Source organism: Typopeltis vanoorti, chromosome 1 (genome assembly GCF_054136105.1).
Source record: "Typopeltis vanoorti isolate ZY-2024b chromosome 1, IOZ_Tvanoo_1.0, whole genome shotgun sequence".
Taxonomy (NCBI): domain Eukaryota; kingdom Metazoa; phylum Arthropoda; class Arachnida; order Uropygi; family Thelyphonidae; genus Typopeltis; species Typopeltis vanoorti.
Genome location: NC_143549.1, coordinates 153,628,981 through 153,641,805, shown reverse-complemented (window position 1 = coordinate 153,641,805; position 12,825 = coordinate 153,628,981). Strand labels below are relative to the sequence as shown.

Here is a 12,825-nt window from a genome sequence, read left to right as displayed (position 1 = left end):
ACTGTGTTCAGCATGTGAAATTGTGGGTGATAATGAAAATAATGGGCTTTCCTCAACACATTATCAAGTTGATAGCTAACCATACAGTGAGCAAGAAGCCACAGTAAGGACGGTGTTGGATTAACCGATTGGCTTTAGGTAGACAGGGAAATTAGGCAAAAGATGCCTACTTTCTCCTCGCCTGTTTAGTATCTATGCCAAAGACATCAAGTGTGCAGAATTGGATGAGCTTATGACAACAATTAGAATAGGTAGCAGATGGATCAGCAATTTGATGTATGCTGTTGATACAATACTGTTTGTAATGACAAAGAAAAACTAGGAATTCATGACAGTTCATCAAGAACAGAGGACTTAAACTTTACCCTAGCAAGACAAACATACCAAGAAACAAGCATATCTCAATAGAGAAATAGGCGAGGAAGTTAGCAAATTTGAGTACTTGGGATCTGTTATTAATGTGAAGAATTGCTATTCAGACAACATCAGAAGAAGATTAGGATTGCCTAAAACAACTGTCACATTCTTGTCTAAAATCTGGAAAGATGGATATATCTCCACAGGAACAAAACTGACGATTCTGGATACAGCTGTTTTTTCGATAGCGACTTATGGTTGTGAAATTTAGAACCTAAAAAGACTGATAGAAAAAGAATCGCTGCTTTTGAGATGTAGTGTTATTATAGGAGATTGTTGAGGATCTCATACACAAGGGCTGTTCGATAAGTCCATGCAAAGTCTAAGAGATGGTGCCACCAGTACGTATTGAGGTTATTTTTAGTTGCTGGCAACTGTTGGATTATCACACACTAAGTTTCAGTCAGATAGATCTATTACTCTGTGTTTGGCGTTCCTTTGAATCTATCAATTACCGTGATTTGTGAAAAATGGATGAAAAATAATTTTGTGTAGTGATTAAACATTACTTTTTGAAATGCAAAACAGTTCAGGAAACCAAAGCTAAGCTTGATAAACATTATAGTGAGTGTGTACCTTCAATTAGAATGGTTTATAAGTGGTTTAATAACTTTTGAAGTGGCCATATGAGCACAAGTGACGCTGAACATTCTGGATGCCCTGTTGAGGTCACTACTCCAGAAATTATTGAAAAAATGCATGATATGGTGATGGATGATAGAAGAGTGAAGGTGCGTGAAATTGCTAAGGCTGTGGGCATCTCAAATGACCATGTACATAATATTTTACATGAACATTTACATATGAGAAAACTATCCACAAGATGGGTGCCTTGTTTGCTCACACTGGATCAAAAGCGTCAACGTGTGAACTGTTGCAAGGACAGCTTGAAGCTTTTTCAACGGAATCTAGAGGAATTTTTGCGTCGTTTTGTAAAAGTGGACGAAACATGGATTCATCACCACCAGCCTGAGACCAAGGAACAGTCAAAACAATGGGTTGCAACTGGGAATTTGTACCAAAGAAAGTGAAAAACCGTTCCTTCAGCAGGAAAGGTTATGGCCACCGTCTTCTGGGATGCTCGTGGCATAATCTTCATAGACTTCTTGGACAAAGCAATTACTGAAGTGTATTATGCGTCTTTGCTGGATCGTTTAAATAATGAAATGAAGGAAAAACGACCATACTTGGCAAAAAATAAGATTCTTTTTCACCACGACAATGCACCCGCTCACTCTTCTGCAATTGTGATCACAAAATTGTTCAATTTACACTACAAAGTCCTTTCGCATCCCCCCTCACCACTCTCCAGATTTGGCTCTCTCAGACTACTATCTGTTTCCAAACATGAAAAAATGGCTGGCAGGAAAGAGATTTTTCACCAAATGATGAGGTGACTGCCGAAACAACTGCCTATTTTGAAGAGTTGGACAAATCATACTATATTTATGGGATCAAAAAACTCGAGCATTGTTGGACTAAGTGTATAGATCTCAAAAGAGACTATGTTGAAAAATAAAAATGTTTGTCCCAAAAAAAATTTTTTTTTTTTTTTTTCATTTTTGCATGGACTTATCGAACAACCCTCGTACTGAAAGGTGAACAAATGGATAGGAGCTAGAAAGGATGATCAGTAGACCTTTAGCACTCCTCAAAGGTATTGACAGAAGAAAGCTGAAATACTTTGGACACATTGAAAAAATGGAAGGAGGACTTCTCAACACATTAATAGAAAGGTAAAATCCTTGGAAAAAGAAGACATGGTAGACCCTTGATGAGATGGATGGACAGAGGGTCTGGTCTTCAGGAAGCTGGATCCTTCAGAAAAGTGAACAACAGGATCACCTGGCAAAGACTGGTCTGGCACATTGCTATATTAGTGCAAACATTCATTTATTTGCTTGGTAGGAAGCCAATATTTTATTAACTGAATTTTTATTAATTAATATTTAAAGATTGTTGTTATGAGAATACATTGATTATGATAGACTTTTACTAGTTAAAGTATAGTTTCTTTTTTATATCAGTCTCACACACATAGGAGGTTACAAAACATGACCATGGCACATCAGTTCTGTGTGGATAAGTGAAGAAATCAGTAAATAATGTTTTTTGGACTGCTGAATTTATAGTGTCCTCTAGGAAAAAAATGCCTGAGGAAGATTTGTTATTAAAAACAGTGTTAGAAATGAAGACCAGAACAAGAATTTGGTTCAGATTGTTTTTAAGCTGGACAGTGAACAGATGATGAGCACCAATTTTTCATGTGTTTACATGCTTAAGGGAAAGAGGAGAAGTTTCAGCAGAATTGGGAACATGAAAATATCTATAAAAGAGCCATAAGGCAGAAAGAGAATGCCTATGAGAAAGGGACAGGGTCAGCATGTGAGAGAGGGATCCCCAAATTAACTGGATTTCTTTTTTCTAGACACACTAAAAAAAATGCCCATGGGTTACTATACATGTGCTTCAATAAGAAGATCCATGTATTTTTCAAGTTTTTTAATCCTTTTTTCCCTCAAAAGTAAAGAAAAAACACTGCTATTATCAGAGCTGATATAATTTTCAACTCTCACTATATAGTGAATTTCTTTTCCAATAATGTTGTGCCTGGTAGTCAGGAATTTTTGATTGTTCATTATAATGGTATTTGTTATAGTGAACCTATATTGTTAATTTTTTTGAATAACAGTATTTGTGCATGACATGATTCTATTTATTTATTTATTTTAACTACAGGTTCCTTATAATATGGAACGCCTGTTATATTTCATTTGTGGTGAAGATGGTAGCATAATAAAAGAGTGGATGACAGAACTAAAAGGAAAGGATTTTCAACTGCCCCCGTTAATTATCACTGAAGTAAGTTCTGACAATTGTAAGCATGATGCAGTAGCTATATTTGAAGGAAATATATAAATATTGCTATATATTTGTAGATTGTGCTGTCTTATCTTGTTTAAGATTTTTGTTATTATTTATACTTTTTTTTTGACAAAATCTCTGCACACTACTTGGAAAGATGTCAACAGACACCATAGTTTGAGGAACAGCCAACTCTAGTGTCCACCTTAATAAGATATAGGACCTCCTTTCACTGCAATGACTGCAGCAATCTTAAGGATATATTCCCACAAGTGTATGATAGCAATCAATAGGAATTTTGGACCATTCTTTCTGTAGGCATGTCCTGGACTGTTGTGGGGGTTGACATCCCTTGACCTCACCTGATGTACCAGTTCATTCCACAGATATTCAATTGAGTTGAGATTAGGGCTCTCTGGAGGCCAGTCAAGTGTGATGATGTTCATGTCCACAAACCACGCAGTTACAGCTTTATGACAGTGCATTGTTTTGCTGAAAGAGATGGTGGTCAATTCCATAGAAATGCCACAAAGTAGGAAGTATTGCATTGTTCAGATGTTCAGACCTCTCAAAGTTCATTTTTTGTGGCACCACAAACAGAGGTCTGAGGTCAAACCAGGAAAAACACGACCATACTATCTCACCTCCACCTCTGAATTTCATAATTAGATTTATGAGCTCTAGAAAGAGACATTCACCAGGCAACTGCCACACCCATCCATATGCTCGATAGAGGGTGTAGCGCGATTTATCGCTCCGTATCCCAGCTTTCCAAACTTCTACATCTCACTGTACATGCTCTTTGCACCACTGAAGACAATGCTGCATGTTAATTTGGATAATGAGGGGGCTTGCATATTGCAGTCCCATCATGGAATCCCATGTTGCAAGCCTCGGTTCTAAATGTTTTTGTGCTGATTCATATTGCAGCCAATGCCTGGAACTCTGCCATCGGTTAGCGTAAATTTGGAAAAAAAATACAGTATAAGATATATTGGATAAAATCATCAAAGTGAATAAAAATCAATTGCTTAAATTTTTATTTAATGTCTAAACATTTGATTGAGCTACTTTTTTACAAAAAAATTAAGTAAAGATGTTTGAATTATGCTAAACTTTTTCATCTTTTCATGCAATTTGCGATAACTGGTGATTGCTTTATCAAGATTTTGGTGGACTTTGAAGCTTCGTTCCATATCGGGATCAGCATCAAACAAAATTTCCTTAGTATGCTCAGTGAGATTGAAAACTAGCTCAAGTTCTTTTGCAATTACCTTCTTAGTCATAAAATTATCTTTTTGTTCACACTCCTTATCTTCTTCATGTGCACGCTGTTCTTCTTGTTGAAGGAGATCATTCTCACCTAACTGTTCTGAATGGGTATTGAGCAAGTTTCTCACATCTTCATTATCCAGTTCATTAAATCCAAGTTCTTTTCCCAGTTGTGCTGATTTCTTTAATAATGTTAGATTTTAGATTTGGTGCATGATAAACTAACATAGACTTGAGTTTAAAGCCTATGCATTGCCTCCTAATAAAAGTGTAAAAATAAAAGATGATGTTTAGATTCTTTGTATCCTGGTTGAGATGCTTCAGTTTTAACTAGGAAAGTTTTGTTGGCATACGCTTCCAAAAGAGACCAGTTTCATCGACGTTGAATAATTGCCGATCATCATAATAACCCTCCTGAATTATCCTTTGCAATTCTTCGGGAACTTGGCCGCAGAATCTTTATCAGCACTAGCAGATTCCCCAGTTATTCTTACGTTATGCAGTCCAGCTCGATTTTTAAAACGGTCAAACCATCCTAAACTCATAGTAAATCTTTCACATTAATCTTGAAATTTAGTGTTGAGGTAAAAATACTGAGCACTTTTGCCTGAATATTCCCTGTACTAAGAGGCATTCTTTTTTGGTTATAATCCTCAATCCAGAGAGATAAAGACACTCCATAAAGGGGAAATATCATTCGCGCTGACTGATTATCATACATATTGAATTCCTGTTAAGTGAGGTTTTCCTGTATTATCTTGATAGTACCCTATGGTCACATTCGGCGAGCGTGGTGGTCATCTGCTGCTAGAAAGGTAACGTTTGCAGTTGACTGTGTGCTTTCATCCATCTTAGTATGGTATCACTGTTACCATACTGAGATGGAAATACTGCAAATTCATCAACAGTTTGCAGAACAGATAGGCCTGCAACATGGCATCCTATCACAATGCCTCTTTCAAACTCTGTTCCTTTCTCATAGCCATTTCACTTGGGCACATTTGCACTGATTTGGGAGCATTATATAACTCTATTTTATACTGGCTACAAACATGTGACTCATTACATGGCATGATGCACCTTGCCGATTGGAGTGTCTATTGACTTCTTTCCAGTCAGTGTATTTGATGCAAAACACCTACCTTTTGATAAAACCAATGTCTGAGCAGATTACATCTTAAAGTTCAGAGAGTGGCTGTATTCATTGCTTGGTTTTTCTGATGCTCTTTGTAGAAATATATAATAATATTCCTTAGTTAAAGGGGAAGCATATAACTCTCCTGTCTAATTGTTTGTATATATATCTTTTCTTTCCATGCAAAATAACCAGCATGCATTGCAGTGGTGGCCTGTACATAAGCACTGTGACACTACAGCATCCCCAAGGAAAAAATGAAAAAATTAAATTTTGTTTGTGTTTATAAATAATAACAATGTTTACAACATTATATAAATGTCATTCAACATGTTAAAGGTTACAGCTTATGTTTTGACATTGATTGAATAGTTAATAATTGGAATTGTTCGATTAACACTTTAGATTACGAAACAAATGCACTGTGATCTAACATCGATATTCATTTGTGCTTGTCATTGCACATTACGTCATTCACACACTGCTCAAACGGCAGTGTATCTTTAGTATGCTTATGGGCATTATTTCTGTGAGATATGAAACATTTATTATTGGTGCGTGTGCATGGTGAACTATTTTTTGTAAATAACATATAATTATTTATTTATTATAGATACAAGGCTGAATTATGGCGAGTGTCACTGTTGAAAATACGAAAAGAATTAATTTTTTCAATTATCGTTACACGAAACAAATGCACTGGGATCTAACGCCGATATTCGTTTGCTTTGTCATTGCTATTGATACAAAACTTTTATTATTGGTGTTTGTTCGTGGTGAGCATGAAATATTTTTAATAAAGTAATTTTTAATATGTAAATTTATTTATTAATAAATTCGTTACTGATTAGGAAAAAAAAGTTTTTTTTTTTTTCTATATGCAGTGCCCCTACTTAAAATTTTCACCGGCCGCCACTGATGCATTGTATATTTGAATAATTCAAATATATGTGGGGGAAATGTAACTTTAACAAATCAAGGGTCTCAATTAATGGTACATTGGTTAAAAGTGAAGTAATATCAAAACTAATCATTATGTCTGAACTTTTTAAAATATAGTCTTTTAATATACTTTTCTAGGTGAACAGAATTTTTAACAAATGAGGACACATTACCAGTGAGGGGGGGGGGGAGCTAGTCATTTAGCTAAATGCTTTGTATGTAAGTTTGTATATAGGACTGTTTATGTTATCAACAATTGGCCATAGATTCTTGAAAAAAACTTATTCAAAAAATTATCAATACTTTGCTTATGTAATTTTGCATTGCTGAATTGAAGCCTTTTGGCTCTTTATTTTAATAATCAATACATCTGTTATATTCAGTAACAAACAATAAGGTTTAGATTTAAAAGGACACGTGCAGATATAGTAATTTTAGTAGACATAGATGATAATTTATAAAAGAGAAGTATTGAATTTCAGACAGATCTATCAAAAATGTAATATGGAACTTTCTATTGATATTTCATTTTTGTCAGTTAAAAGTTAGACTTAAGTTAGAAATACATACTAATAAAACACACGATGGATTGTAAACATTGAAAAATTCAGATCAACTATGGAAGAATGATAGAAAAAGAGATCAAGGCACCATTAAAGCAAAGAGGATTTCTGGATGTGTTAACAGACTATTATATTATTATTATTATGATTCAGGCCTCCATGGAACCACAAGACTCATCACAGGAGGCCCCTTGTCCTCACTCCTTTTCCCCTGTTCAACCAAATGAAAGAACTCCCTGGTATCAACCCTGTAACTGCCTTTCAACAGTTTAAAAGTCTCAATTATCACCTCTCCTTCTATCTACCAAACTCTGCAGTCCACATTCCCTCAGCCTATCCTCATAACTAACATTGTACAGTCCTGATACCATCTTTGCCTCTGAATTCTTTCCATGGTTAATTTTTTCCCTTCAAATCCTGGGGACCAAATTTGAGCACAGTAGTCCAGGTGTGGTTTGATCAGGACTTTATATTAGTTGGAATGACAACTCTTTTATCTGTGCAGATCAGCGTCCTTCTCGGTATTTCAGCAATCCTCTGGGTTACCCTCACCACTTTTGCAACATCTTGCCTGAATTCAGGTTTCTATCAATTACCACCCAGATCCCTTGCCTTCCCCCACTTCCTCCAACAGAGTATGCAGCCTCCTATCGATGTATCCCAAACTTCAAGACTTTACATTTAGCTGAATAAAACTGATACTTTATTCAAATCCTTTTGCAGGGCTACCACATCTGCAAATAACTGAATATTTCCCTGCACTCCATTGATAATATCATTGATATAAAGGTTAAACAATGCAGGTCCCAGTACTGCACCCTGTTGGATCCCACTTGTAACTTTCTGCTTCCTTGATACTGCTCCCTCATATACAACTCTCTGATACCTATCAGATAGCCAATCCCAAATCCAGTTCACTAACCTGACATCTAAATCCATATGCTGCAACTTAAATATCAGCTTATCATGTGGTATCCTGTCAAATGCCTTTGTAAAATAAAATAAAAAAAAATGACAGAATGTGCCTTTCTCCTCATCAACTGATCTTGTCACTTTATTATAAAAGGCAATCATATTACTAAAACAAGAGCCTCTTAACAAATTCATGCTGACCATCACAGATAGCATTACTTCATCTGCCCAACGCTGTAAATGATTCCTCATTAATTTCTCTAAAATCTTAGCAATTACTGATGAAATACGAACTGGTCTATAGTTTGACACTTCCAGTCTGCTACCACCCTTATGTAATGGCACTATCTTACCGTCTTTCCCCACCTTTCCCACGGCCAGACTTTCATTGAAAATCCAGATTAATTGAAATCCAATCCAGCTCGAAACCCATGGCAAAATCCCATCAAGTCCCATTGCTTTATCGACATCTAGAATAATCAGTATTTGAAACACACTCTTCTTGCACTTCTAAACCTCAAACCTATCCTATCCTTCAAACCTATCATATCCTATCCTGGTGAAGTGAACCTGTTAAAGTCCACTTCACCAGGATGAAATACCCCAATAAAGTGTTCATTAAACAACTCCACTCTAGTCTTTTACATCATTCACTCAATTCCCATTTTTATCCAACAATGTCATTCTTCTACAATCATTACCCCTCCTACTGGCCACGTAATGAAAAAATTCTGTAGGATTTTCTCTGGATCTCAGGGCCAATCTCTTCTCATATTCCAGTTTTTGCCTTCCTTACCATACTCCTTCCTCTCCTTATATTTCTTCCATAACCTCTTTTTTACCTGCAGTTCCCATTTGATATTGTCATCCACTTTACACCAAATTGTGTTCTCTTCTTCATTCATGGTATACAACTTGCTATGGCTGCTAATAATTCCTTCACAAGTTCCCAAGCACTGATGATATCTCGCCCTTTCAATTTCTCCATCCTTGGGATGCCAGGCTGATATCTAAGACTATTGTAATCACCTCCCTTATAATTCCACATACATTCCTTTCTCTTTGATATTCCTGCATGTCTGTTCATCTTCCAAGTCATAACCACATTGTCATTCTCTCCAACTAGGGGCAGAGATGCCATCTCAGTCATAATCAGATATTCTGATGCTATGACCAGAAATTAAAACTCTTGAACCTCATGTTCCTTCTGCTACATGTTGTCTGAAACATTTGTCCCTCAAGATTTCCAATTCCAGAAATTCCATTCTCTTACACTACATGCAGTTTCCTCTACCCTCTTCATACTGCTGTAATTAAAATCTCATATGTCATTCTTTTTACACTCACCAAGCTCAATTGCCTAAACATCTACTGCTCTTCATCCTCTGTGCCCTCTTGGCTTATAGCAACACTCCACTAAATATCCTGTCCTGCCCACCTCTACCTCGTATTGTATGCTTTCAAAACCATTAGTGTCACTGCTCTCCAAATCCACCACTCTGAGAGGACATCACTCATCACTTATCATATGCGGTACTCCACCTCTCCATTTGCTCTTCCTATCCTGTCAAAAAATGCTATACCCAGCTATTTCTAGTCCTGTCAGTATGTCATCTTCTGTCAACCGTGTCGCAGCAGAGATCTCAATAATCTTTGGACAGGCTGATGCTATCAGCACTACCAATTCATCTCTTTATCCAATTACTGCTGGCATTAGTATAAAGAATCAAGACATTGTCACTCTTTCTACACCTATCATTATCCTTTCCAGACTCCACTGGATTCAGCATTACATGATGTATTCCCCCTTCTCCCAAGCAACTGTTCTCACAAGAGGCCACTCCTGCTACCATGCACCCTGATAATTCTAGTTTCCCTGCATTGACACACTGATTGTTCGGAGAACAACATTCTGTCCAGATGCCTACATCCTTCTTCATTCAAATACAAGCTGTCTCTCACATACAGTTTCTTTCTGTCCACAAATGCCTTCCAAACATTTTCTTTCTTTCTTTGTTCCCCCACTTACCTTCCATCCTGTCATCTCTCCATCCCTAGTTCCTGCACTGTCTTGCCTTTCTCTCATTCCCTAGTTCTTCTGTTCTCCCCTTCTATCATTCCCATAACTCTCTTTCTCACTCCTACTGTGATTTGCTTTGCATTCGTCATCCTGACACAGTCCACATCTTCTTTCAGCACATTTATCTCTCTCTGCAAGCTGTCTACTCTTGCTGAACATTCATCCACCCAATCAGTACCATCTTCAAAAACTTCATGATGTTTCAAGCCTACTAGCCTACTACACTCCTTACTTTTATATTTTCATTCACATTCGACTCATTTTCCTCACCCTTGATCACACTACTCATCTCTGTCAGTTGCTATTCACCCATTTCTGACATAATGCTGTCAAGGTCAGTTATGCTAATTTCTAAATCACAAAGTTCTTCTCATTTTGGGAGTGCAGACATGCACTCCCAATCTCTCACCTCCCACATTTCTAACTGGTGGGATGCATACATGCTGAAAGCACCGCATACCACAACATTCCTTAGTATGCTGTACAAAATGTAGTCCTTAAATGAGTTGGACTTGGTGATAAGCATTGGCAAACTGAGTTGCAGCTGCCACAGTTATTTAAACACTGCACAAAGAATACTACAGACTATACTGAAATATTACATTTAATTACAAATTTCCCAACTGCAAATTATCCACAGACTGTACATTGTATCTAGCATAGATTCCCCCTACTTTAAAGTGAAAACTGTAATAAATAATAACAAAAACGTATCTTTAAGTTGCTGCCACTTCGTAACTTGTCTGACTATAGCTTTGTCCTGTGGCAGACTCCCTTAAAGATTTAAATATTGCAACTAAAGCAAGTATATAAAAAAAAAAATGTATTAAGACCCATATATATAGATGCTGAAGATATAGAACCTTTATGAAGTATGAAGATATAGAACCATTGTCCCACCGAAAACAAAACCATTACATTGCCAATATTGATGATACAAATGAAGATAATTTGGCATAAAATTTCAGGATTAAAGTTGCAATATATTTGTGGATCAGAAAAAGTTGAGAATGTTTAAAAAAAAAAATTCAGACGATAATAAAAAAAAAGAGCAGAGCAATAAGAGACAGCAAAGTAAGAAAGTGAGTAAGATGTCAGTGAAAATATAATAATAATGAAGTCATATATAAATCAAGTGGATATCAAATCCAGCATTATTTCAAAGCCAAATTCAGAAACTATGAAAGTTTTGTATGAAATTTAACCAGAGAGCTTATTGGAATACGCCCATTGACATTTACGAGTTACCCTAGCACAGACCTTATAGAAAACATGATCACTTGTCCAAGCTTCCATATATTTGCCTTCTATTGGTCCATTTTGATAACGTTTCACTGGCTGACAGCTGTTTCAAACTGGTTGGTTCTCCTCAGAGACCAGACGGAAACCTTAAGAGAGCAAAAACTCTCATTCAGTACTAAGGAACTCAAAGTGTTATTGAGGTATATTTTTTGTAAGTGAACTCTTGGTCGGTGCATAAAGTATTTACTAAAATAATGAGCAAAAGGCTTCATTTCACTGATGCAAAACTATATAAATCAAGTCGATATTAAATCCAGCATTATTTCAAAGCCAAATGCAGAAACTATGAATTCATAAGTTTTTCATTTCGGCTTTGAAATAAAGCTGGATTTAATATCCACTTGGTTTATATAGTTTTGCATTGCTGAAATGAAGCCTTTTGGCATTTAATTTTAGTAAATACTTTACGCACCAACTGAGAGTTCACACATGAAAAATACACCTCTTCGACACTTCGAGTTTCTTTGTACTGAATGAGAGTTTTTGCTGTCTTAAGGTTTCTGCCTGGTCTCTGAGGAGAACCAACCAGTTTGAAACAGCTGTCAAGCCAGTGAAACCTTATCAAAATGGATCAATAGAAGGCGAATATATGGAAGCTTGGGCAAGTGATGATGTTCTCTGTGGCAACTTGTAAATGCTGGCAAGTGTATTCCCCATAAGCTCTCTGGTCAAATTTCTTACGAAACTTTCATAGTTTCTGCATTCGACTTTGGAACAATACTGGATTTAATATCCACTTGATTTATATAGTTTTGCATCACCAAAATTAAGCCTTTTGACTTTTTATTTTAGCAAATATTTTACGCGCCGACCGAAAGTTCACTTACAAAAAATACACCTCTCTGACATTTTGAGTTCCTCAGTGCTGAACAAGAGTTTTTGCTGTGTTAAGGTCTCTGAAGAGAACCAACCAGTTTGAAACAGCTGTTAGGCCAGTGAAACCTTATCAAAATGGACCAATAGAATTCAAATATATGGACACTTGGTCAAGCGATCCTTGCACAAGAAATGTTGGCGAGTGTATTCCCGTAAGCTCTCTGGTCAAATTTCATACGAAACTTTCATAGTTTCTGTATTTGGCTTTGAAATAATGCTGGATTTAATATCCGCTTGATTTATGTAGTTTTGCATCGTCGAAATGGGCCTTTTGGCTCTTTATTTTAGTAAATAATGGAGTCATTCATGTAGGATGTAAGAGAAAAGAAGGAATATAGTGCAATGATTAACTCATTTATGTGTAAAGTCGGAATTTTTTATGAATTTTTCAGTTATGTGAGAAATAAGGAATAATTAAGACCTATTAACATGAGAAATGCAGTTTTATTCATCGAAATATG

General features: G+C 36.3%; 1 protein-coding gene across 1 annotated transcript in view; it reads left to right on the top strand.

Annotated features, from left to right (window-relative positions):
• Positions 1-12,825, top strand: part of LOC150110553 (threonine synthase-like 2) — a 43,076-nt gene that overhangs the window by 14,495 nt on the left and 15,756 nt on the right. The window contains exon 2 of the mRNA XM_090394717.1: positions 3,157-3,279. Coding sequence (XP_090250843.1) covers positions 3,157-3,279 — 123 coding nt within the window. The remainder of the gene's footprint in view (positions 1-3,156; positions 3,280-12,825) is intronic.